This window comes from Phodopus roborovskii, unplaced genomic scaffold (genome assembly GCF_943737965.1).
Source record: "Phodopus roborovskii unplaced genomic scaffold, PHOROB, whole genome shotgun sequence".
NCBI lineage: Eukaryota > Metazoa > Chordata > Mammalia > Rodentia > Cricetidae > Phodopus > Phodopus roborovskii.
In genome coordinates, this window is record NW_026126443.1 from 1,416,358 (window position 1) to 1,444,198 (window position 27,841).

Here is a 27,841-nt window from a genome sequence, read left to right on the forward strand (position 1 = left end):
AAATCAATGTATTCTGTGATGCATGCTACAACTTGGAATAACCTTGTCTGGATTCTTTGACCTAGGCAGACAAAACCAGGCCTGGTGGAGCAGGTCTGTGATATCAGCTACTAGAGAGGCTTAGGCCGGACATTTGTTGGTTCAAAAACTGCTGGGTCTACAGAGTGAGTTCGAGGCATGTAGCACACACACACACACACACACACACACACACACACACACACACACACACAGAGAGCCCCAAAGGCACACAACTCCATATATATGAAATATACAGAAAAGGTACATTTATAGAGAAAGAAAACGGATTAGCTGTTTTCAGGGAATGGAGTCACTACTTAATTTGTATGGGGGCTTCCTTTTGATGGAACCGGTCAGAATTAGGAGGTGAGGTGGTCGTTGCTGACTGTTTTAAGTGTAATAAATGCCACTGAATTGTTAATTTTTAAATGGTTATTTTTATGCTGAGTTTCATCTCTCGTAAAAAGTAAAAGTTTAACCACCCTCCTTTGCCCTTCTCTGAGTTTGGAATCTTCTTTACCGATGCAGGGCAAAAGAAACAGTCTTCCTCCTTGGGGGAGGGGTAAAGGCCTTGTCCGAAGAAGAAGAAGGGCCCCTTTGCAGCACAGTTGTTTAAGCCGCGTGTCTTGGGTCCCATTGGGTCGGCACACTGGGCGGGTCCTGAGGTCTGTGGGCACAGCCGGGGTCCTTGGGGGAGGGAGAGCGCACACCTTCTTAGGAGACAATTCCGGCCGATTTAAAAAAACAAAAACCAAAAAACCAAAAACCAAAACACAAAACCACAAAAGTTGGCGGATGAACTCAGAGTAGGAGGGGGTGCCATTCTTAGCATCGTGGAGTCTCGGAAGAAGAGGGCACACGTCAGTCAGGAGGCTCGCGCTAACTCGTGCGGGTGACTGCCACATCCCCACTGTAGGAAAATGCATTCTTTTGTTGTTGGCGGAGACGTTCCCCTTCCGCAGCTCCCGGGCCAAGGTGGGGAGCGCAGTGGGACCGCGACTCCGGGAGGTGGGGACTGCGCGGGGCTGCGCTCCCGCCCTCCGCGGCGCCCACCGAGCGGCAGGAGGCGGCGGCGGCCCGCGAGGGGGCGGCGGCAAAGCGGGGCTTTGTGGCCGCGGCGCGCGCGGCGGGGCCTGGCCGGCCGGGGGCGCGCGGCCGCCCGGCGCCTGGAGCCCGCGGCCCTGCCGGCCGCCCAGCCCGCCAGAGCAACCCAGGCCGCCGCGCTCGTGCCTCCGCGCCCCTCCCCGGGACCCGCGGCCGCCGCGCCGCCGCTGCAGGTAGGAGGCTGAGGCCGGGAGGGCCGCGGCCGGCCGGGGAAGCGGGCGGGGCGGGAGCGCGGGGCTCTGGCGGGCTCTCGGGCCGAGCCGCCGCGCCCTCCTCCCTGCAGGCCGACGGCCGCCTGCGCGCGCCGCGGTGCCCCGGGAACCCGGCCGGCCTGCCGCGTACAAAGCGCCGGCGCGCGGGCCTCGCAGACGCGCCGGAGCTCCCGGGAGGGGGACTCCGAGCCCGGGCCCCGGAGGCGCTGGGGCCAAAAATCCAGCGGACCCCGCGGTGCCGCGGTCCTCACATCCCCACTGTGTGCAGGGAACTGCGCTCGCCGCTTTTCTGTACTTGTCTCCATTGAGACCCCCTGCCTCCCGGCCGGTCCTGAGATATAATGGGCTGGGTCCCTCCTTCAGAGGATCTTAGGAGGAAACAGTGCATCACATCCCTGCCCGACTGACCTTGGGGAAGCTCCTTTACTCCGAGGCTGCTGGGTTGATGTTTCTATAATGGGGGAGTAGGGCGTGATGTAATAGCCACCCCCAGGTATTATTATGAGAGACAATGTGTATCTTCTGATAGCTAAATTTAAGTACTTTATGTCCCAGGCCCCAGGTCCTAAACAGTCGCCGTGAATTATTAAATAATCGCTCTGTAAATTGCAGGAAGAATTTTTTTATATTGGAGTAAGAAACAAGAATTTAGTCTCCCTGTTCTGATGATAGAGAATGGATGTTGCATCGCTGTGATAACATTTAACAGTACGAATGTTTTGCGGTACTTAGGAGAATGGCTCTAGGTTGAGGACACATCTTTTTTCACACATTTAACTGGAGCTGGGTTAACAGGGTCTGAGTTGTGTGTGGGATTTATCATGTCAGTAAAGACCACCACGGGGTGTGTTGAATGTTAATAAAATAGTTCCTGAGTTAGGATTGAGGGCAACTATTTGAGTGTGAGGCCAGAATGAGACATATGGACTGGAGAAAAAGAATTTTAAAACCCGGAGGAAGATGGGGTCATCCGTTTCCTCTCCCCACAGTTGCATCTTGAGACAGGTCTATCCTGAGAAGGGAGTGGGAGGAGTTCCGAAGAAATATCTGAAGTTGTATCTCCTTACTCCCGAAGCTGGGCGCAGTGTTCAGATGAAATGCAGGCACAGCGTGAGACCTGGCAAAGCACTGAGCCGCCACTTAGGATGCAGTGGCTCCTGGTAGTGTTTTGGGAGATGAAGATACTGGACAGCCCTCAAGGTTGATAAGATGCTTGAAATACCAAGCCTAACCGATGTGAAGAAGGGGAGTTGAGACTTCACCTGCTTAAGTGACATAGTGGTGTTGAAGAAACTTTTGAGTTTCAGTTTGGAATGGGGAGAACTGAAAGGGGAAAAAAAAAAAAAAAAATACCGAGGGAGACAGGAAAGGCGCCTGGGTCTGCAGTAGGAGGAAGAGCAGTGAGGAGTAGGACTGCCTACTTCAGTACACTGTTGGAAACATGGCAGGCCAGCTCTCTGCCAGCAGGGAGGCACACTGCACTCTCCTCGTTTCTTACCAAGTGTCACCTTTCCCATGAGTAAGAGAGACAGATTTCTTGAATAAAGGTGTTTTGTTTAAAACTAGGGCTCAGAAGAGGATTTGGGAGTACACAGTGATAGTAAGGGCAACAAAAATTATGCATAGTGCAACAAGCAAGTGATTTGGGAGAGAGAGAAAACTTGGGGGCTCATCCATTTCTCTGCTGTCTCTCACCTTTGTGATTGTGGTGTGTGTGTGTGTGTGTGTGTGTGTGTGTGTGAGAGAGAGAGAGAGAGAGAGAGAGAGAGAGAGAGAGTTGTCAGGAAACTCAACAGCATTTCACTATATTTCCTGGCCATTAGGAAATTCATTCAAATCTTTTTTTCTGTGCCAGTCCTTTGCTGAGTCATATGCTACATGTTGAGATGGAGAGATGAGTCAGAAATTATATATTTTCTTAGGAGTTCCCCATTCTAAAGAGGGAGATGGACACAAAAGGCAAATTACAAAAAATACGGTGTGTGCTAGTGGTTGGCATTTATGATTGACAGTGGGCTTGTAGAAGAGTGGATCACCTCATTTGCTGGAGACTCGGGGCCAATGTGCTTCAATGAGATGAGTTTGGGCCCTGTGGTGGACATTCTGAATGTTCCGTGACCACTTACTTTTATCTTGTTTGTGCTAAAGTCTCAGCTGTGACATTCTATTTCTTAAACATGCACTTGCATTGTACATATAGCATGTAAGCTATTTGTTTGGTAGAGTCCATAGAATGTTCTACAATAGTCATGCTTCCAGTGTTGAAAGAGTGAGTTACTTAATAGATAGGTAGTAAAAGTAAAAAATAAGTAGTGAGTAACAGGTAGAGAAAAGACATTGCTGGGTGGCAAAACATCAAACCAGGTGACCACAACATCCAGCAGAAATGACAACCACAAGACTAGATCAAATCTAGAGTTTACAGATTGGTGGCAGAAATCTATTGGAGAAGCCCCACTGAGACAGTCAGATGGAGTTTCCAATCAGGCATCCCAGGCAGAGTTGGATTGTCTTCTCAGGTAAAAGAACAAACAGCAGCAGGTCAAGAACATAATCAAATTGGGAGTTTACAACTCTCCAGCAGAAACTGAGTTAGCTGAGACAATCAGCTGAAGTTCCCAACTGAGAGAATCCTAAGCAAGAGAGCCCTCTCCATCCTCTCCATGGATGAGGGTTCTTTGGATAAATGCGCATGCTCAGTTAAGTTGGTTGCAAATAGTTTATCTCCTATTATGTTCTCAAGGACGAAATGTCCTTAATACCCATGGTTGCTTACTGTTTTCCTCCTTACAGAGGTAAGGAGTCTGCCTTCCCCAGGAGAGGCAGCCTTGGAGGAACCAGTGCAGGGCCTCCCGGCTCCCGAAGATAGCTTACATCAAATGTAGGGAGCAGAGTTCATTTAACCGATACAATGTATCTTCTGTTTAAACTCATTTTGGAAGGAAAGTTGTTAATAAGCAGGCGTTTGGACATTAGTTTAGGCTTGGAACAATTACATGGGGTCCATGTCTATTAGAATAGAAATGAGTACTGAATGGACCTTGAAGCAAAAATCATAGGCAGAGGAAGTCTGATATAAATGACTGAGCTGCAAGAAGAGAGCAAAGCAAAGTTAAGGGCATGAAGGTGAGTTTGCTCTGATTACGTTGAAAGATACATGGTGGGGCAGATGGAGGAGGTGCTGAGACTCAGGCAGGGTCTAGAAAAGTCCCGAGTGCCTTGTGTGGAGTGTGGCGTGTTTTATCACTTAGGAAGTGGGGGGGAAATGCCACAGGGTACAAGAAGGACTGTGTTTTAGATCAACCTCTCCAGTGGTTGTGTGTGTGTGTGGGGTGCAATGGGCATTTGGGAGGCCAGTTGCAGATTGAGGTCTGAGAGAAGAGATGAGTAGTAGTGATAATGGGGTGGGGGTGGGGGGACAGAAGTAGACATTGAAATAAATTACAATGAGTTTTGTTAATGGTTTGTTCATGTTGGAGAATACATTGAGGTTTTTGACATGGGAAGCCCCATGGGTATGGCTGTAATCACCAGACACCATGAGACTTGTGGATGGTAGGGTGATAATTAGTATGGCTCTAGCTCTCTGGAGAATTGGTAATTCCTGAGGTACCCATATGGAATAGTGATGGAGGAGGTTGGTAGAGAGATAGCAGTATGTCTGAACAAGTACTGAACATCTACTGTGTGAAAGGTACACAGGAAGTATAGCTCCCCCTTGACAGAGCAGATGGATAGATAGCAGTGTGGGGAAATTGTTAGAACAGGTGCTGTGGTAAGAGCTGAATACTTGATAGCTCTAGGCTAGAGCAGATCTGAGACCCAGTCTTCTGAAGTGGATGGGAGTAGAGGAGAGAGTCCTGGCTAACACAAGAGCAGGATGGCATGAAACACCCCCAGAGAGGCACCCTCTGCATGTTAGAAGCGCTTCCTGCAGGGGAGGATTTAATAGTGAAGCTAAAGGCATTTCAGGGGCTCCTGGGCAGGGGCTGGTTTAGGTTGGAGCTGTGGAGGAGATGAAGGAAGGGTCAGGACTTTTAAGAACATTCATCTAGCTAAAAGAGGGGTTTGTGTAAGTGGGAGGACACAGAAGAGGAGGGTGAGGAGTGGGGGCTTGACTTAAACACAGGCTGCTTCCAGTCTCAGTCACACTCAAATACAGATGGCAAAAATAAACACTTCCAAGTTATATGGCTACTTGGAGAGAGTGGGGGAGGGGGATAACATATTAGAAGAAGAAGGTTGGTGCTGATGCAAAGCCCTCTAAAAAGAGGGGAGGTGAAGGGGAGGACATGGTGTTGTGTGGCTGTCCTGGGCAAGTAGGTCCAAGCTCTGAGCATGTGACTATAAAATGACAGCCACAGTTATGACAAGGTTCTGAAAAACTGCCATTCAGCTTCCTTTAGGATCTTCATGGTATTTTCAAGAAACCAGGAAAGTATAATTTCCCTATTAGTCCCTTATCAAAAGAGGTATTTTGGATAGTAGAACATGTAGCTGTAATTGGTACAAACATACACATGGCCAGCGGGTGTGTGTTAGCATGCCTTCAGCAAATATTTGTCAGGTGCCTGCTGCATGGTGGACAGCCTTCAAGACACTGGGGAACTGATCACTGGCCTTAGCTGCTCTACCTGCAATTGCTTCACTTACAAAGTCAAGCCTGTATATGGTGTTAAAAAAAAAAAAAAAAAAAAAAAAGGATTTGAAGTGCCAGGATCATTTCATTGTTTTATATAGGATTTTATTTCAGTGGTCCAAACTCCCACTAGCTTCATGAGTAATCAGAAAATGCCCTTGGTGGTTGGTGATGGGCTGTAGAAATTAGGTTGCAGGAAAATGACTGCTCACAGGGACTGCCAGCCCTGGAAGGAAGGGACATAGTGAAAGCCTGCTTTAGTTGTAATGTAGAGATGAAGACCCAGCAGGGAGGAAAGAGGGCTTGTTGCAAGGCACAAAATAAGTGACAGAGTGCCCTTAAGTTTTCAGGTGACATGTCAGTCAGTTCTCTGTCACTGAGCCTAAACTCTGAGCTAATCAGTTTATAAAAAGAAAAGGCCTGGGTTGGGGGTGTAGCTGAGTAGTGGACACTTTCCCAGGATGCTTAAAGCTGTTTTAGTCCCTGGCACTGCATTTGGGAATTGGGTGGTAAAGGTTATTTAGGCTCATACTTTTTGTTTGCAGGATCTGTGTAACTTTGGCTGGCCTGGGACTCACTGTTTAGATGAAGCTAACTTTAACTCATATAGATCCTCTGCTCTGCCTCAAGTGCTGGCATTAAAGGTCTGTGCGGATCATCTGCTAGGCTCGATCTTTTTGAGGTCCTCATTTATTCAGTTGGCCCTGTTGATTGGGGCCTATGGCAGGGCACTGTGACATGGTGGCATTGGTTACCTTAGGGAGCAAAGAGAAGTTGAGGAAGGGACTGGAGTGAGTTCTCTCTCCTTCAGGTGCTCAGTCCCTGTCCTGATGTCACCTCACCAGGTCCGTCTCTGATGGTTCCAGTTCTTCCCGAGAATGTCAAGCTGTGCGCCAGCCTCTAACACACGGGGCCTTGTGATCCAAACCACAGCAGATGGGATGGTGGGGGATGGCTTGAAAATACCTCACAGAAAAGGGCACCTTAATGGGAAGATGTGGGGAGAGAGCTTGGAAATAAACCATGAACTTTCAGCAGAAGGCTGTCCTCTCCCTGTTACCAGGTCCCCAAGAGGCCCTTATTTGTGTCAAAACTTAGTTTCTCATTTGTGAAGGAAGAGGTTGAGTGAGGTCTCTCTCTCTCTCTCTCTCTCTCTCTCTCTCTCTCTCTCTCTCTCTCTCTCTCTCTCCTTTTTAAAGTTTTAATATGCTAGGATTGAGGTTATTTCAAAGAATGATTGTTTTCAAGATGTGGAATCAGGATACAGAATAGTAACAGAACGTAGTAAATAGCCTTCACTTTTTAGGGCAGACTATAACCTGTTGTCAAGCCTCCTTGGGAGGTGTGTAGCAGGTCCTCAGCCCACCCACTATGTCCATATATAATACACCAGTCCTTTAAGTCTCTCAGGTTGTGATGCTGTTTTGTTCTGATGCGAATTTGTTTCTAGTAGGCTGTTCTTAGGAACAGCACTGTCCTGGAATAATGTCCTGGGCACATCTCTACTGCTGTGTTTCATACTGCCTTGCCGCCAATCTCTGTGCTGTTTTACACTTTTTGGGGCTGCAATCTCTCCACCTTAGGGAGTGCCGTTCTCTTTGATGCCAACTCGGGACTGTGGTTCTGGGGGGCACATGTATCTCAGTGCTTCTGCATTCTCATCCTCCCTTACCCTTGTGTGTTCACCGACACATCCTTGACATGATGTCCTTTACCACTTTTTTTTTCTCCCTGTGAACATTGTCCCACTCTGGATGCAGAGCCTTTCCTACCCCACCTCCTTCCCTTTTTAAATAATCTGAATTATCTTCTTTGGCCCTTACAAGTCTAACTCATGGTCTCTTGTTCACAGGAGGGCAGACCCATTCTTCCCTCCCCCGAATATCCAGGGCATGTGGTCTTTTGTTATGGTGTCTGTTCCCAAACCACCCCTTTCAGGCATCAGCTTGTGAATGTCAGTGCTCTTCCTATGATGTGGGATTCCACTTATCTTTGTGTCCCTCATATATTTTAGAGCAATGTTTAGCCTTCTATAGAGTGCATTCTTTTTTTTTTTCCAGTTTATTTTGAGACAAGGTTTCTCTGTATTGCTTTGGAGCCTATCCTGGAACTAGCTCTTGTAGACCAGGCTGGTCTCAACTCACAGAGAGCTGCCTGCCTTTGCCTCATGAGTGCTGGGATTAAAGGCTTGTGCTACCACTGCCTGGCAGGAGTGCATTCTATATTGGTTAAATTTTATGTATATGAACTAAAAGGCTGGTAAATATACCTTTGGGTATACATACAGATGCTGCTGCTTTGGAAACAGTTTGAAATGGGACAAACAGAGAAAGCACCACAGCACATTGGTGCTCTAATTTTGCTTCTTACACTGCTGGACTTTGCATGAGTTCAGGCTTACTAATCCATCTCACAGGTGATGCACTGACCTGCCCAGAGGTGCACAGCTCGAATGCTGGTCAGGATACAAGCACAGGTTCTCTGTACCCCCAGTCTCACTTGGGTTATTACTGTCCTGACCCCTGTCTGATCTGAGGTTCCCATCGTAGCTCCTCAGTTACCAGGATTAGCTTCAAAGTGTGATTTATTTTCCTGCAAAAGGCAATAGAAATAAAATCTTTGCCATTTCTCTAGGCTTTGCTCAAGACTTAAGACTTATTTTCAGCCTTGGTGGACTTAAAAAATCACAAACTGGTGTGTCAGTCTTCCTCACTTGTGCGACAAAATGCCTCAGATTGAGTGTCTTGAACACAGACGGTTTTTTCCCTTGTAGTTTCAGCAGCTGAGAAGTCCTAGATCAAGGTGTTGGCAAGAAAGGTTTCATTGTAAAGCTCTTGTCTTGTGTTGTGTCAGTGATTGCCACTTCATAGTATGCTCAACCCCTCCATAGCGGGAGCAGAGTGTACAAGGTCTCTGATGTTTCTTCCTGTTGGACCAAAGGCTCATACTTAGGGTCTCATTTAGTCTTAATCACTTCTTTAAATGTCTAATCCCAAGCACAGCCGCTAGAGATCAATGATGTGGTATTAGAAGTTGCTTAACATACTGTCATTCAGCTCACAAACAGCTGGCTTTTCCTTTGAAAGTGAATAGTAAATGAACTAGTACCTGGTCATCAACTTCTGGTGGTTTAATCAATGTTAGTGTTTTGGGAATTGTGCTAATCACTTCCTCTTTGTTCTTTTACAGTATTGGAATGATTGCGTTCTTTTATTTAGACCTGTTTTCAGATCTCTGCCAAGCCTCAGGTGGACTTTCATTGCATTTAGATTTTGCTGTTTTATTGACCATTTTTACTTTAATGTAGTGTTTAGTATACCTTAACACAGCTTTGTCTTATATGATATTCTTTGTGTGGCTGATAGCTTTATACCTATATAAAATGTGCATATGCATTCACTGTCTGCTAGGGCCCACTTGTGGGGGTCACTGGGCTGTTGTTAGATACAACCATGGTAATATTCTAGCAGGTTATATGCTAGCAGAACAGCATCCATAAGGAGGGATTGTTACTGAGCAGAGTAGGGGGCAGGGAAGGCAGTCCAATTCTAGCAAAAGCTCACACAACAGGAAAGGCTTGCCATGTTGCCATCTGTAAGCTATTATGGACATTGTGGGTTAGTGTTAAGCTAGGTCATGCTTTTTGGCCTTGGTATTTCCAGTGATAAGCTTTGCTGGAGAGATCTCTTACTTGGCAAGTTGTTTGTTTGACAAGAACTGTCAGGCAGGTGCTCCTGTGGGATGCCAGCCTATACCTGGGGTGTGGACCACTTTAAAGCTTTACATTGTCTCTGTGGTTACTTCTAGACAGTTTTTATCAGATGGGCTGGGGAAATTATTTTCAAGCTCTGATTAGACGGCATGAGGGATGCTTTTGTGGGAGAAGGTGTGGGCCCTCAGTTTAAGAGAGAGCAAGGAGGTAATGGAGGCAAAGGGGCGGGGAGGAAAGAGGGCACAAGCAACAAATGGAGATGGGCAGAACAGACACAGGTCCCCCAAGCTGCCCTGCCATTGAACCTTTGCAAGCAGATCACTCGATCGCTGGGTAATTGATTTCAATGTAACAGGAAGTAAAAACCATCACTAGAGCTGAAATGAGAGAGCTAGGCCAAGTAGAGGAGCGTGAGCCTTGCAGACATGCTGGCTATGTCTCTTGGTTCTGCTACCCACTCTCTGCGTGATCATGGCAGGTTCCTGGGCCTCAGCTTTCTTATACTGGAAATAGAAGTATTAATTAGTTTGTAGAGTTAAGCAGCCTACCTTACAAGACTGTTGGGAATCCACAAGGAAACTTTGGGGGTACAAAAGCTAGGGCTTACACCAGAATCCCTTTTTAGCTTTCTGTTGCATATCACCACATGGCCCAGAGAGGCCTGGTGTTCTACGAAATTAAGCAAAGTAAATTAGTAACTCTGGTTGTACTTAGCTAGTGATTAAATAACAGTTTAGTTAATAGGCTGTTAATGGTCCCCAGGTGTTGGTAATTCTGGGTATTTGCTTTTGAGAGCAGTTGTATAATTTCTTCTGGTACTTAGATTTTTCTTTAACAGAAAAATTGAAGTGTAATGGATGTTGGTCTCAAGAGCGATTTAGGGGAAGGTGAAATGATATACCTCACCTAAAGTATTTGGTGTACAGTCTAACCCACAATAATAACTCAGTAAAACTTATCTGTTCTTATTGGGGCTCAATTGGCCACCCTGAAGGCAGACCTCTTTGTGAAATTTAGACACCCCCACCCCCACCCCATCTCTTTGCATCGCCATCTGATGGCAGCTGGTGGTACTGCACATATGACAAGGAAGACTTTTTAAATGTCAGACACTTTCAGTTCAACCAAGTGTCACCGAGACTGAGCCTCAGAGCATGCTTTGTTTGCTTGAGGCTTGGGAGCATAAAACATTAAGCATGGAAAGGACAGTTTACACCTCCAGGTTGGGTCGAGATACAATGTTATCAACAAGAGCAGAGGAAGTAGACAGACAGATACACTGGTGTGCCCTGAGTGGGCTATGAGTCAGCTACACAGTTGTATAAAGACTTTCATCTTTTGAGGCAACAGCTTTGAAGAGGTAGTCAAGGTAAGAGAAATATTTATTTAGAAAGTAAGTATATACAAATATAGCCTACATATAAAATAGCTTTATATCTAACAGAAAAAAATAGGGAGTGAAACCCTTTTCAGTTGTGAATTATGAATCTTATTTGGGCTGGAGAGATGGCTCAGCAGTTAAGAATACTGACTTACAGAGGTCCTGAGTTCAATTCCCAGCAACCACATGGTGGCTCACAGCCATCTGTAATGAGGTTTGGTGCCCTCTTCTGACCTGCAGGCATACATGCAGACAGAATACCGTATATGCAATAGATACAAAGAAAGAAATCTGAGTCCTAAGAGCAGCCATTCTGAAAGGGATGGAGGACATGGGGGAGTAGACACATCATGTCTCCTGAGGCAGAGGCACTGGAGAAGTCAGAATTGGTTCTGGGAGCTAAACACTTTTGAAAAACACCCTCTGCACCCACAGACTCTATAGTAAAAGCCACAGAAAGTTGGTCCTGGGTGTATTATAAATAGAGATGATATGGAAGAGGACAGCTGTGCAGGACCTGTATTCCCAAACTTGAATTTGGGGGAACATTGGATTATATTGAATAGACACGGATGAAGGTAAAGAATTGATTTTGACCTGCAGTGGGGAAAAGGATCTCTGATTGGGCGCCACTGTGGGACTCCTTGAGTAATAAAATCAGAGCATAGCGTGAAAGTTTAAGGGAGCCAGGGCATATCTTTGAATAAAAAATGGCTCCTCATTTAGCTTTGCTTAAGGTCTAACTCTGGTACTGTATGTGCCCAGTGTGACAGCGAAGAGAGAAGTCTGGTTGGGGAGGGTCTAACCTTCCCCTAATAGTATTCTTTCTAAGCCTGATTTGGGATGAGGTGTAGAGCATTGTGAAGGCCCTCATCTAATTGTCCAGCTTTTTGCTGGTCTGGTATCGTCCAGCCTCAGTCTGCTACAACCACAGGATAGGCCTCAGCAGGTGTCATGGGTGCTAGGAGGTGGCTTAAAGTTTGATTTTTATAGGATGGTTTTAAAAAGTGTGTGTGTGTGTGTGTGTGTGTGTGTGTGTGTGTGTGTGTGTGTGCGCGCGCGCGCGCATGCACCTGGGTAGGCCAGAAGAGATCACTGAGAGCTCAGGTGACAGTTGGTTGTGAACTGCTTGATAACTGAACTCTGGTCCTTTGGAAGATCATCAAGCTCTCTTAACTGCATGGCCATCTCTCCAGCACTCATAATGTGGTGTGTGTGTGTGTGTGTGTGTGTGTGTGTGTGTGTGTGTGTGTGTATTTTTTAAAGTCACAGGTTAAATGTTTTTTTAGTCTTAGGTTACATGAGATCTGGTATCAAAAAAAAAAAAAAATACAAAAACAAAAACCCACAGCCTTACCTCCTATATTTTTATTATGGAAAATTTCAAACTTGCTGTCTCTACCACTCTTGGTGTTCTGATGACCTCACTTCTAGCTGTCAGCCCACTCCTTTGCAGTTGGTTCCCAGTTCTTGATAAGAAGTGGGCAGTTTTAAATGGACTGCATCATCAATATTTTGATGCTTGTCCATTATGCTGGAAGATCAGAGGCTTAGAGAACATAAAAGGGCCCAGGGCTGTGTTGGTCCTTTCCAGCAGTGGCTCTCTATTCCAGTGCTCACTGGATCCCAGAAGCTGGTGTGGCTCAGCTGTGTCTGCCATCACTTACGTGAGGGAATCCTCTCATAGGAACGCCTTGTGAGCAGGTGTGGGAAACTTAGGTTTCGTGTGCATCAGAGCAGTGAGGCATTCATGAAATTCTCAGTACTGCAGAGGAGGATAGGGTGACTTTTGGAGTCCTGGTTGAATAGTTTGAAGCTGCCCAAAGTCCAAGGAGTGGCCATGAAAGACACCAAGAACACCAGGCTTTTGGGGCAAAAATCCCAGACTCACCTGCTATGTCACTGTGTGCCCTGGGCAATTCACTTCAGTTTTTGGCACTTGGTTTTCTCAGTTGTGGAGAGGAGCACTGAACTTTGCCTCTGAGTATACAGACTCAATTCTGAAATTACAGAAATCATTTGCCCAAGATTGTATAATCACTTATTGCGGTTAAATAAGGATCAGGATAAACAAATAGGCCGAATAGGTGTTTATTCAGGGAGAAATAACTTACAGCCTAGACAGATGAACACCAGCAAGTTCCACCAGATGCTCTCTTCTCTGTGTCCCACCAGCCAGAGAGCGTTCCCCGGCTCCTCCTCAGACCTCCTTCCACAGGTCACTTCCACCCATGGCTCCACCCCAAATGGGCGTGGTCAGTGCCACAGAAGGAGACAAAGTGAATATCCCACTACAATTCCCCTTTTAGTCTAAAGAAAAGATTTAGGCTTGATACAAAACTATATACAAAACAGTGAATAACACGTGTGCTCTAAGAAAAGGAAAATCGAGAACAAAACGACCTACATATCTAGTCCTAGGGTGAAGGCATAACAGAGTTTACAATAGAGTTGTCCTAAGCTGGAAAACGTAAGTCTAGTACCTAATATATCTAACTAGGAAGAGAGAATAATAGTTGTGATTGTTTAATCTTCAACCTCATCAAGACCTGAGAAGGAAAATAACGATACTAGAGTAGACAGGAAGTGCGGATGGGCAACTTCCAAAAGGTGCAGCGGGGACAGAAACAGCAAGTCACCTGCACAGTCACCCTAGGTCTCACAGCAATGTTGGTACACCCAGTTTTGGCTAAGGCCAAGAGAACTTGACAGACGACAACAACAGCAGGAAGGTAGAAAGGCTGTCTTACCCTGACTTGGCAAGGTTCAGCAGTCTTCTATATTTGTCTCCTGCAAGCACATAGGACTGCATGTCCAAATCAGTGGTCAAGGTGGGGGCAGTTCTTTGCCCAAGAGGCCATTAGCTGAGGCGAGAATGAACTCCAGCAGGAGCAACAACAGTGTCCAACATATTTTCAGGAAAGTGCATGGTGCTGTCAGGAGCAACAGTGTCTCATGTCAATGGAGTACTAATATTAAAACATTTTAATGCCATGTTCTGCCATGTCTATGAAGTGATTGAAGATTAAGCATCCATGTCTGACTAATCTCATAGGTAAAAGAAACATGAGTGAAGATAATCTGTAATACTCAGGAACTTAGCTAAAAAAATGATTGAAACTTCCCTGAGTAAAGCAGGGACAAATACCTAAACAATATAACTATGTACATGTGCATACATATAAATCCCTAAAATAGAGGTAGAATAGAAATGTCTAGACAAGAGGTAGAACTATAAAGGGCAGCATGATAAATATCCCAAATTGTATCAATATATAAAATGTCTGGAACACAAGCAAAAGTATACCTACATAGACTATGGTAAGAATAATGTGCATAAAACATCATAAATGGAAAGATTTCACACAGTATGACAAAATATAACATACCATTCTTCCGGGAAGGGAATATAAACAATTTACATAGCTTACCACAAATAAGAATAACAATGTAAGCTGTAAAATACTATTATCTCACTCTTACTCAATAATTCACAAGAAAATAGGCTAATCTACCTATATCCCATCTAAACCATATATTTCCCAACCATACCCTATTCCTGTCTAAAAGATAAACCCGAATCTAAGCATCACCTTCCATACCTGACCCTAAGTAACTAAAACCAACCAAAAGAAGATGAATATGATCCACAAATTCCAAGGGTAGGGAAAGAGGGCCTCGTTATCTTAAGGTTACTTTCTGCTGAAATGGGATGATGATTGCTCCATGGGCTCCTGTAGGAAGAAAATTTTTAGCAACCAAATTTCTCAACAGAACTGGCTGTGACATATGTAGCTAGTCACTGTGTGGCAGAAAATGCTTGACTGTAGCTCTATTTGAAACGCTGGCCAGGGTGTAATAAGAAAGTGCACCATTACAGCTAGCTAGTCATGAGATGTCTCGAGCAAAACAGTCTCAATCCGGTTTTAGGATGATGTTTGTAGTCCAGATGCATCAGGTTGAGTCAAGTGGAAATGACGAAGTGGGGCCCCATCTTCTTTCCGAAGAGTTCAAAGATTGCTGTTAGGAATTGTTATTATTCCTTGTGGAAAACTTAAACATCAATATTAAAGTAAAATTTTCAAGTTTTAAGGTATGCATTAGGGAAAGGCAACAATAAGCATTAAAATGCTTAAAATTAAAATTAGGATTTCAGAGAGAAAATTGCGTATAAGCGAATGAATCCCCAGATTTTGTTTTCTTCTGCTTTACACCAATTGGCATCTTGATTTAAGGCAAAAACTGTTAATTTAATCTTAACAACATGCTGCTTGAATTTAGAGAAGGAAAGCCAAATCCAACTCCAAAGCCAGCATTTGTTTACATGAATTGGGACTACAGGAATACTAGATAGTAAAGAGAAATAGATTTCTGTATAGAAATTCCTCTTCATTAAGTGATTGTTTCTGGAAAGCTGTCTTCTCTTCTGTAGGTACCTACATGTTCAGTGTCTTTTGGCTGTTTGAAGATAGGTTTTCTCTGTTTTCCTGTAAGAACAAGAACAGAACACTTCCCCTTCCTTTGAGAGGTCTCCACACATCTCATGGGACCTAATTTGTTGGATGACTTGTCATTTCTCTTCATTAATATGTTTCTCTTGTTCAGCTTGGATCTTGATTAACTTAGATGGTATCCATAGTTTTTCTTGTCCTGTAGATACAAATGCAAAACCCCTACCCCAACGTAACACATATCCTGGTTTCCATTCTGAGGTCAATACATCCTTGAAGTACACCAGCTGATTTAGTTCAAAAATTTTTTCTATTGTCCAGTGTCTTTCTGCAGCTATTTTTCCTTTTTCATCAGAATTAAGAAAGTTTAATGTTAATAAAGCATTATGTAATCTGTGTTTGGGTGTCTTGGTTCCTCCTTCCTGTTTATGAAGCATTTATTTTTAAAGTACAATTAATGCATTGCATTGTTTCTGTTCTGGTTATTGAGGCATCAGACATGGAACAAATTTTGTTTTTTACTTGGTCATTTTTATGTTCCATGCTTTGTATTCTACCTGTCAGCTCTCCAATGCCATCTTCAATATTCTGAAACTTTTTTTCTAAGCATTCTATGTTTTGAATCCTTGTTACTTAGTCTCCTATAGTTTGTACAAGTTCCTTATTGTTTGATATAATCTCAAACCATTTCTTTAAGAATATCATGTTAATGATGAAACCCATTGCTATTACAAAATAAATGTACATATTGGTCCAGTCATAATTTTCTTCTGCTAAAATTCCTTCTATATATGAAGTAAAAGAATTCCTAAAGTCCTGCATTATAAAATTATCTGCCATAGGTATGGAACAATTGATCTCAGATATTATATCAGCTTAAATTGCAAAGGATGTTACAATTACCTTAGGTGTAATTCTGCTGTCCTGGAACTTTGATGCTTTTAGTTGTAGATCTCAGCTTGTGATAGTTACGCCTGGAGGTGTACCACCAAATAGCATCCAGCAGCAGAGGATCCGTCTGATCCTGGTTCTGCCCAAAAGTGTACCACCAGTGTCTGGGAGTGTACTGCCAAATAGCGTCTGGCAGCAGACGATCCTTCTGATCCCGGTCCCTGTAGAATAGCTCTTAACAAACTATGGCAAGCTAAATTTTGTTAGATAAATGAGTAAAAGGAGCCTTGTCGAATTGCTGGGACCGCAGGGCTAACTGCAGGAAACGCACAAGCAGGGCAGGCACCATGCCTCTGCACGAATGCAAAGTGGAGAAATGGGAAAAAAATGAGAAGCAGTGAGTGCCTTCTCAGGGTCGCTGTGGAGGCAAAGGAGTTGTAGGGCAAAGGCAGATGTCCCAAAGCTGTGGTGAGTCCACCTGGTTAGGCACGGGACCCTGCCCGTTCGGAATGGTGGGGGAAAGGGAGTGGCGTCTGCCACCTGGGTGAAACCCAGGTTCCATGAAAATCCTGATCCCACTTCTGGCACCAGATATTGCGGTTAAATAGGGATCAGGATAAACAAATAAGCCGAATAGATGTTTATTCAGGAAAAAATTACTTACAACCTAGACAGATGAACACCAGCAAGTTCCACCAGATGCTCTCTTCTCCGCATCCTGCCAGCCAGAGAGTGTTCCTGGCTCATCCTCAGACCTCCTTCCACAGGTCACTTCCGCCCCTGGCTCCACCCCCAATGGGTGTGGTCAGTGCCCACAGAAGGAGACAAAGTGAATATCCCACTGCAATCACTCTTTTGTTTTGTTGTTTTGAGACAGGGTTTCTCTGTATAACAGTCCTGGCTGTCCTGGAACTCGCTTTGTAGACCAGGCTGGCCTTGAACTCACTAACATCCTCCTGCCTCTGCCTACTGAATGCTGGGATTAAAGGAGTGCACCACCCCTGGCCGGCTCTGTCCACTCACAGTTAAAAGTGGCTCCCAGTTGCCCAGTCAATGGTGGTGCATGGGAGGCAGGGACAGACAGTCTTTGACTTCAAGGGCAGTTTGGTCTACATAGGGAATTCCAGATCGTCCAGGGTTACACAGAGAAATCCTCTCTCAAAAAACCAATAAAAATAAGCAAATAAATAAATAAATGTAAAATAGTGACTCTCAAACCTGATATGCCATAGACTTCACCTCTAATTTTTTTTTTTTTTAATTTTATTTTTGAGACATGATCTCACACTGTAGCCTAGACTGGTCTGGAACTCACTATGCACTCTAGCTCACAGCAGACCCTGGCCTCAGCTGCTGGAGTGGTATTAGGTTACAGGTATAAGCTATCATGCTGGGCTTCCTCCTCTCATTTTGAAGAAGGACCTGAGGTTGCCCAAGGTGCATCACCTAGGTCAAGGATACAAAACTAAAAACATCAGATATCAGGGCTGAAGAGATGGCTCAATGGTTAAGATCACTTGTTCTTGCAAAGAATCTGGGTTTGATTCCCAGCACCCATGTGGCAGCTCTTAATTGTTTCTAATTCCAGTTCGGGGAGATCAAGTGCCCTCTTCTGACCTCCCTGAGCTCCAGGCATGTGAGTGGTACATAGACATATGTACAGGCAAAAAACACACATAAGTAAACCTTAAAAAATAATTAAAGACATCAGCTATCTAGGAGCAATTTCTTTATGAGTCTGAATTCTTAGTAATGCTTTTATATGACTTGATCTGTTTGATTAGACAGTGGCCGTCTTCCTCTACCTTCTTCTGTCCCCCTCCCCAAACAAAAAAAGGAAAAGAAAAAAGAAGAGGGTAAGCTGTTTATTTCCAAAGTGCCTGACTTTTGGGAGACTAATCAGATCCTTACATTAGGCAGAGATAAACTAGGAAATAACAGTGATAAGTAGGTGTCCAAAGACTCCTGGGAAATGGGCTTGGAGAATGCCAAATCCCATTCTCAGTAAAGGTCTGGATATTTTCCTGTGGCTCAGCATTAATGAACAAGAAGAGTCTTGCCCCGTTTAAAGAAGGGAACAAAGTTAGGGACAAAGCCTTAGTGATTGGTGAGCTCTTCATTGATAGAATTGGTAATTCTTGTTTCAAACTTCCCTTTGCAGGCTAGCTAACGACCAGAAGAAATAGAGTGGAAAATGCAAAACAACGAAATTATTAAACCGGCCAAATACTTCTCAGAGCTGGAGAAGAGCATCTTGCTTGCTTTAGTAGAAAAGTACAAGTATGTGTTGGAATGTAAGAAGAGCGATGCACGAACTATTGCCCTCAAGCAGCGCACCTGGCAGGCACTGGCCCATGAATACAACTCTCAGCCCAGCGTGTCGCTGCGGGATTTCAAACAGCTGAAGAAGTGCTGGGAGAACATCAAGGCTCGGACCAAAAAAATTATGGCCCATGAGAGGAGGGAGAAGGTGAAACGCAGCGGGAGCCCCCTGCTGAGTAACCACGTTCTGGGCAAGGAAAAGATCAGCAACATGCTGCCAGAACAGCTGTACTTCCTGCAGAGCCCGCCTGAGGAGGAGCCTGAGTACCACCCGGATGCAGCTGTCCAAGGTATCCCTTCCCATGCTGTCGGGCTACACTGGCTGAACAGCTTAACCTTGGAGTTTGTTGTTTTTAAGATTGTTTTACTTGTGAGTGCTCTATTTGCATGTATACCTTTATGCCAGAAGAGGGCATCAGATCCCATTATAGGTGGTTGTGAGCCACCATGTGGTTACTGGGAATTGAACTCGGACTTCTGAAAGAGTAGCTAGTGCTCTTAACCACTGAGCCATCTCTTCAGCCCCTTAACACTGAATTGTAAAATGCTCCATTTTTAGGAAACTTGTAAGAAATGTTGATATCAGACTGGGTTGTTACACAGGGCATTCAAAACGGAAGTCCTATGTTTTATGCAGCCTCTCTTAGAGGTGATTGTTGCTTAACCATAAAGAGCAAGTGTTTTTCATGCTCAGTAGTAAGGTACTCGGGTTGCATAGCTCAAACTATGTCCAGTGTATTAAAGGAAACTGGAGGGAGATTTCTGTTTGTTCACTCAGTCTTGGAAAAAGTTATTTTTGAGGACCAACCATGCTAGGTACTACTGTAAGTCACTCAAAAGGCCATACTAAATGAGTACACTATTTCCAATTTAAAAGCGAAAATAGAGGTTAGTGGATGGAGAAATGGCTCAGTGGTTCAGAGCACTTGCTATTCTTGCAAAGGACCAGGGTTCAGTTCCTGGTACCCACATTGGGCAGTGTTCAACTGCCTGTAGCTCTAGCCTCTGGGGATCAGTACCAAGTACAATATAAATTTGTGTTTGTTTTTGAGACAGGGTTTCTCTGTGAAACAGTCTTGGCTGTCCTGGAACTCACTCTGTAGACCAGGCTGGCCTCCAACCCACAGAGATCCACCTGCCTCTGCCTCCTAAGTGCTGGGTTTAAAGACATGTGCCACAATGCCTGGCTAGAAATATAAATCTTAAAAAAGTAATGCATCAAAAGCACAGAGACTAAATAAAGCAAAATACCTGTAGTACCCACTCAGGTGCATACCAATAGTTTACTAGCTGTAATAATTGTAACCCAAAGTTTTTATTTGTGCCATTCTAAGGGTTTAGGGAAATTCTACGGACAAGAGTTAAATTTCATCATACTCCTGTTACAAAGAGCAAAACATCACATACAATACTTAGGGAAGGAAGAGACTGTCTATAGTCAAGGATGTATGGTTACTTGTAGCTTCAAAAGGCAGATATCAAGGGGTGCCTCATGTCTCCAGGTAGGCAGAGAGCGGAAATATATATAGATAAATTTCCAACAATTCCCACCACTTTTAAGACAGGAAGTAGCCCCTTTATAGAAAGGTCCATTGCAGTTTGCAGAAGGCACACCATGAAGCAGAGAAAGGTTGGTGGGGTTGCTATGGGACTGCACGGAAGTGCTTCAAGGGCGCAGCAAACACTTGCCTGGGAAATCTGGTTCTTAGCTTACAGAAAGCTGAATCCAGTGTCCCCAGAGAAGACAGAGCTCTGAGGGCCTGGCTCCTGTTAATTAAAAGTCATAAGAAACTGTTTGAAACCAAGAATGCTGTGTAGAGTGAGAAAGGTAATTACCATGTGAGCCAAATACATGCTTTTGATTAACACTTTTTTCCCTATGGGCAGATCATCCTAGGAAGCTAAATTATGATACAAACTTTGCTTGCTAATCAGTTGATTAAGGTTAAATCCAGACTAGAAAGTCGGGGTGACCACTGTGGTCATTTGTCATGGGTCTTATACATCATTTCCTGATATAGGAGACTTATGTCTGGGTTTGGAGTTCCCACGCCAAGCTGACTCTTGGCAAACGCAGTTTATGTGGGCCCTGCCAGCTCTCCTATCCCTCCATGCTGCTTCTGTGAGGGTGTGCTTCTTTTGTTGATCTTTGTAGCTCCCCTCGCTTTTCTATCTTGTTGGCCGAAGGCATGGTTCTGGGATGGAGGAAGGGAGTTAGCAATGCTGCTTTAAGTGTGGCCAACTCCCCTTGGGCCCTGTGCTGTGCCGAGGAAGATACTCATGTGAATGCCACCTATTTAACAAATGTGTGTTCTAGATTATTATGTGTCCATTTTGTAGCTGTCCTTTTTACCTTTTTAGTTCTCCTTCTATCATGTGGTCCTGGGGATTGTACTCAGGTGTCAGCCTTGGTGACAAGTAGCTTTATCCATGAGCCATCTTACCAGCCCTTGTAGAATTGTGTTTGAGGAAAAGACATGCCCAGCCCCACCCCTGGCCACCCCTACTTTTAAAATATGAGGTAGGATCTAGAGATTTCATCTCATGACTTTTTTTGTCTTTCCTTTGGAAAAATATGCAATTCATTTACTAAAATAGAAATTTTAAACAATGAAATAAAATGTTTTCCCCTTCCTCCTTCCTTCCCTCTATCCCTCCCTCCCTTACTTCTTTTCTTTCTTTCTGATTTAGTCTCACTATGTAGCTCTATCTGATCTGGAACTCTTTATATAAACCAGGATGACATTGAACTAATATAGGGCTAACTGCCTCTGCTTCCCAAATATTTGAACTAAAAGTGTGTATGTACCACTATACCTGGCCAAAATGTGGATTCTTGATGCTCTTTCTGTAGTGGCATTTGCTGGGGACTCATTTGTGAGACATTTTTGAAGATTCATTTGATTTTACACACATACACACACACACAAATGTGTGTGTGCCTTAGTGTATGTATGTATGTATGTATGTATGTATGTATGTATGCATGCATATGTACCACATGCATGCAGGATACCCATGGAGTCCATAGTGGGTGTCAGATGCGCTGGAACTGGAGTTATAGCAGGTGTGAGCTACCTGATGTGTGTTCTGGGAACCAAACTCTAGTGCTTTGCAAGAGTGATGAGTGCTCTTATTACTGAGACATCTCTGCACATTAACTTAGTGTTTGTGCATAGGTCGCACTGGAAGCTTCCCTTTCTGCTGGTACTTACTAAAACACAGCCAAAGATCTTGCTTCCCATTACAGAGCTGAGAGCAGTGAGCCTTGGTACCCAGTCACTTTGGAAGCACTCATAGTTGAGGCGCTGGGACTCTTTTTTTGCAATTCAAAATGGCTTTGGGGTTTTCACTCATTTTATGTTTCAGTTTATTTACTTTCAAGAAGTCAGGGAGAAGGGCTGCAGAACTGACTCAGTGGGTTAAGTGCTTGCTGTTCAGAGTCCAGCACTAAATAAAAAGACAGCTGTATAACCCCAGTTCTGTAGTGGGTGGGGACAAGAGGATCCCCGGAGTCACCAACCCAGCTCCAGGGAGACACCCTGTCTCCAGAGAGTAAGGCAGAGTGATGGAGCAAGGCATCTGATGTCTTCCTCTGGCCTAGTGGAGGTGTGCACATGCTCATCCCCCAACTCCCTCCATCCCTCCTTGCTCTGTTTCTCTCTCACACACACAAATGGCAATAAAATTAAACAAACGAAAGATGGGTATGGGAGGAGGCAAGGATTATCAACGATCATTTCTGGAAATTGGTGGAGGGAAAGGTAGAAATGTGAACATCTTATGTGTTTTTGACACATGGTTCTCTGTGTGTTGCTTTTGTATTTGCAATACTGTGGTGTCTAATACAGCAGGGAGCTAATAAGCAGTTGAAATATGAGTAGACAAAACAGATTTTTGTAATCATTCACACCACAATACCACAAGAGTCTCATCAATAGTTTTATGTTAATTACACGTTTAAATAAGTTTTTAGATATACTGGATTAAAGTATATCACAAAGTCAGTGTAGCTTTTATCTTGTGGGTGTAAGCATTTAGAATTACTGGTAAAGTTTATATTCTACTCTGCTGATCAATGCTAGGTTCCCAGAGATGTGCTGGAATTTATTATAAAATGTTAAAAGCAGGATGGAGTTTAGCAGATTCCACTAGAGGCCTCCCTCTAGCTATGTTTTTTATGGGAGATAGCATCAGTGTGTCACTAACCCCGGAATGTTCACAGCTTCATTGGAGACTTTCTTACCGTGTTCAACAGTGTTTGAACACAGCGGCCAGACCATTTCAGGAATGTAATTGGGGTTGCAGTTATAAGAAAACCAGTGTCTGTCCTGTTCTGGCTCCTTCACAGTCTCCAGATGCAGACTTTGTGATCTGTGACAATTTAGTCATCCTTTTTGAGGACCACGTGTGGAGAGGCTGGTGTAGTGGATAGGATGACAGTTTAAGTACATTAAGATTATTTATTTAATTTCGTGTATGCATGACACAGGATGTGTGTGATGTCAGAGGACAACTTAGGGGAGTGGGCTCTATTCTTTACCACGTGGATCCTGGAGATCCAACTCAGGCCCCTCAGGGCTGGCAGCAAGCACCTTTACCGATTGAGCCATCTCACTAGTCCCTTAAATACATTTAAGAGAGCTGGGCATTTTTAGTAGCAGCCACATAATTTAGAAGTTATACTTAATTTTGTATGCACTGTGTCTCTATTATGAAGCTATAATGACCATTTACTTCCAAGTCCCCCTGTCACTGTTGAATCCAGTTCTGTTCTTTTAGGGTGTGAACTCAGATAAAGGGGACTGCAGGGTATTTCTGGTCATGGCAGGCTTGCATCATTGGTCTGTGCAAAGCTCCTCTTGAGTGTTGGTTGTGTGTGTGCTGCCTTTTGGTTTCCTTCTCTTATATTGCATCCTGATGGCTCTCCCATGCTTTAATAGCCTCTCACATGTGCTGATTAATGCACAGAGATTGAACCCTGTGCATTAGCTAGTTCTTCGTGCTTTTCTCACGTGGAATAGCATGTTTAAGACCCAGTTCCATTGCTGTGTGAAGACGACCAAGCCTTTTAATTTTGGTTAAGATGTAAACTCCTTTCGTACACATCTGCCACATCTTACTCATTTTCTCAGCCATCTCTTGCCTTCGTTCTGATGAGAATAACTGGAGATAGTGCTGCACTGTTTTCTTTTCATCTTTTCTTTGCTGTAGTAGGCTTCTCCTGTGGGTGCTAAATTTACTCAAATTACCCAAGTGATAGAACACCCTCTTGGCTGTGTTCTCAGTCCCAGAAAAGCCTTCCTGCTCTTTTTGCATAGGATTGGGTTTTCTATTTCGAGTGGCATTGTTTCACCTGGGAGAGAGATGGTAGGATATGTGTTTGCAGCAGGCTGCTATTCCCAGGCTAGTCTTTTTCTAATTAAGGGATCTCTCAGCCTCTGTGTATTGGTGCTAGTCTTTGAAAGTTGCTTTGCTAGTCTGTCTGCCTTTAAGTCCTATCTTCTGCCAGTCTTCTTAAGAGGTCTGCTTGTTTTTCTTTGGAATGTGTGTGTCAGCACACATCTCAAAAAGGATGGGTTAAAAGGAATTGTTTCTTTGCTCATAGACATTGCACTGCTATGATTTTATTGTAAAGCAGGCCTGGATTAGAACCATGGATTTCCATGTAGTCAGATGGCCTTAGGTGCTAGATTTGGTTTTCTGGAGTCCCACTCTCCTCAAAAGGTTGTAGAAACTGAATGAGGGACTGTACAGTGCTAGTATCTGTTGTGGTACACCTAAATGGCAGCTGCAGTCACTGCCACCACCATGTCCTTGAAGCCTGGAATTGTTAAGGTAAAGGGGAATAGTTGAGAATTGGAAAAAAGTTTTACATTGTGTGTGAATGGATGAACGTTAAAGACTCATGGGCGTGCAGTCAAGCTGTGAGGGTAGAGAAGTCAAAAAATGTCTCTTTTCAGTGTTCAAAAACAAAACCACTTACAGATTTAATATTAGAAAGGTAACGTGGTTGATCTTCACATCTGAGGGCCTCTGTCCCCAGTGTTACTCTTTCCCATTCCTTTCTCTTGTGCTTTGGTCCCTCCATTGTGTTAGGTGGGGAGAGATGTGACCACTGTCCTCAGTTTAGTCCACATGCGTTTATTCAATGCTTGCTGCTACCCCAGTCTCTGGGCTGGCTGGGCTGTACATGAGAGTGAAATGATGAGTTTCTATCTCCGAAGAGCTGGGGACTTGAGCGGGAAATGATCAGAGCTTTTTTCTCCTTTCTTTTTCTTTGTTTTGTTTTGTTTGTTTGTTTTTGGAGTTTTAAAGATTTATTTTTATGTGTATAAGTATTTTGCCTGCATGTCTTTGTACTACAAGCATGCAGTACCCACAAAGGCCAGAAGAGGGCATCAGATTCCCCTGAATCAGACAGGGTGTTGGGACTCCAACCTGGGTGCTCCAGAAGAGCAAGGGTTCTTCTCTGAGGAGAAGATTCTCTTTATGGAGAATGCAGAGTTTCTTGGAAAAGTCTTGGAGTCACAACTAGAAATCTCCATGGGCTGTTGGAGGTAGAATGAGTGAGAAAGCCCTGGGTTCAGTTCCTAGCTTTACACAAAAGCAGATGTGGTGGTTTGCATGCGTGTAATCCCAGCCGTGGGATCACAGTGGGGTGGGGAGTAGAGGGAGGAGGATGAAATAGGTCATCTTCAGTTGCACAGTAAGTTGGAATATAGCCGGGGATGGAGGCTCTGTCACAAACAAGCAAGCAAATGGAAAGACTCCACAGCTATTGGAGTTAGTGGTTTTCTTCTTGACATTCTCTAACACTAACCATATTGCCCTATGTATTCAGGCCAGTAAATGTTACTAGCCATCCACTGGGTACCAAGGAAAGTAATTAGTATCCAAGGTTAATGAAATGAGCAAGGCCTGGTGCCAAAATAGAACAGTGTGTGCTGAGTGTTGTTAAGGAGAATACTTAGGCAGGAAAGGTCTGGGGTTTCAGAACCACAGGGATCACAGAGGAGGTTGAAAAAGGCAAACTGGCGTGTGTGTGGAGGGGGTGCGAGTGGGTTGTGGATAAGTATTTACCAAGCCCAACTCTGAGCTATGGGAATAGTGAGACACAAAGTTGGAACAGAAGCATCACTTCAGAGAATGAATGTTTGGGGTAGGAGCCAGGTGCACACAGGATGTTTTGAAGACTAAAACAAGGAAGATGCAAGGTTGGGACCAGATTGTAAAGTTAAATTGAAATAGAGCCAGATTTGGGGACCTCAAGGGAACAGGTACTCCAAGGAGACTTGAGAGGAGCAATCTAAGAGGAAGGTGGTTATTAAAATACTTAGGGGAGATTTCAAGGTCTGTCAAGTACTGGGGACAGGGTAAGGAGATAATAGACGTCCCTGGGAGCCGAACACTGCCTCCTCCTCACAGTGCTGGAGCTAACAGGCATGTATATAGAGGCGATTAAGGAGACATGGAGGGAGATGGGCCAGAGTATAGGCTCATCCCCAAGGAGGAGCAGATACAAGGACTGACTCCAGTGGACAGGAAGTCCCACAGCACTCTTGAGCTAGAACAAAAGGTTCATGGCTGATGGAGAAACTGTGAAAGGTGACCAGACTGACAGGGAATTTAGCCTGATGACTCACATTGTTGCTCCCATGTTGCGACCTCATGCTTCTCAGAGTTGGGCACATTTCACTTTGGAATTTTTATCTCCATCTCAGGATCTCTCGATAAGCACGTTCTCTGACCATGTCCTAGAGACAAAGTGAAACACTTTATCAAAGTCAGGTGAGGTCAGGACCTGGACATGAGGGCCAAATGCAGACACTGGTTTAGAGTCATCCTGCTGTGAGGGACACTGCTGTTTGGAATTGGATTGACATTACTCTTCTGCTCATAAAATCTTTTTTAACTTGTTTTCTACTGTTTTTACTGTTATTGTTTCCAGAATCCTTTCCTGTTTCAAATAGAGAACTGTGTGACGATGAGAAAGAGTTTGTCCATTTTCCAGTATGTGAGGGGACCTCACAACCAGAACCTTCGTGTTCAGCCGTCAGAGTAACAGCCAACAAAAACTACAGGAGCAAAACATCTCAGGAAGGCGCTTTAAAAAAGATGCACGAGGAAGAACACCACCAACAAATGTCCATCCTCCAGCTGCAGCTGATCCAAATGAACGAGGTGCATGTGGCCAAAATTCAGCAGATAGAGCGGGAGTGTGAGATGGCAGAGGAGGAGCACAGGGTCAAGATGGAAGTCCTCAACAAAAAGAAGATGTATTGGGAAAGAAAACTGCAAACTTTTACCAAGGAATGGCCTGTCTCCTCATTTAACCGGCCCTTTCCCAATTCACCCTAAGACTTGGGGATGGCCCCCTTGTAGTTAATCTGTGTTGGCAAGTTTGGGATGTGACCATGGCGGTCGGTAGCCTGTAACAGACCTCTGACTAGGAGAATTCGAGTGGTAGTAGTTACTTATTTAAGAATACATTCAGGTAAACAGCTGCACCCCATGTACCCTCAAGTGGGTAAGAAGCTGTTGCAGTCTCTGACAACCACTGCTATTTGTGCTAAAACTCCGAATGTAATGTCCTTAATTAGAATCCATAGAAGAACCATGTGTGTGTGAGTGTTTTTGTTTTTTTAATTTTAACAAAATGCAAGTGTGATGATAAAGGAGCGTGGCTGGTGATTTCTACTTTACTTTTTAGTGGGTTTTTTTTTTTTCCAGCTGGCAGTGGAGCTTTTGCACCCAGATAGATGGAAAGCCCTCCCACTTTGGGGCTGCCCTTCGTGGCTGTTTCTCCACCTCTCTGATGCCATACTCTTGAGTGTGGATGTTTGGGAAGCCCAACCTTTGGAAGGGTATTTCCTAACAGGGCTCACAAACTGTCTTTTAAGGCTTTCCCCAGAGAGGCTTTCCAAGTAGTGTCTTCCACAGTGGTGGCTTCAGTAGCAGTAGAGACATAACAACTTTGAGGGTTTAATGTTCCTTTAGGTTCCTACATCCTGTTTGTTTTATTAAAAATGTCTTAAAATGTTATAGTTACACTGTGTATGTTTTTAAAGGTGCTGTCATCCCAGCCCAGATCCCATCCAACTTTTT

The 27,841-nt window shown here is 44.4% G+C and overlaps 2 protein-coding genes across 3 annotated transcripts in view; one reads left to right on the top strand and one right to left on the bottom strand.

Annotated features, from left to right (window-relative positions):
• The window catches only part of LOC127224676 (bile acid-CoA:amino acid N-acyltransferase), a 1,166,658-nt gene that overhangs the window by 357,796 nt on the left and 781,021 nt on the right, over positions 1–27,841 (bottom strand). The window lies entirely within an intron of this gene.
• Positions 919–27,353, top strand: Msantd3 (Myb/SANT DNA binding domain containing 3). Of its 2 annotated transcripts, none has more exons than XM_051187790.1 (3): positions 919–996; positions 18,573–19,023; positions 26,685–27,353. In XM_051187790.1, the coding sequence occupies exons 2-3, from the start codon at positions 18,606–18,608 to the stop codon at positions 27,092–27,094; spliced, it is 828 nt and encodes a 275-aa protein (XP_051043747.1). In that variant the 5' UTR covers positions 919–996; positions 18,573–18,605; the 3' UTR covers positions 27,095–27,353. The 2 variants fall into 2 exon arrangements, with proteins under 2 accessions (XP_051043747.1, XP_051043745.1); XM_051187788.1 differs by lacking the exon at positions 919–996 and adding an exon at positions 1,161–1,298.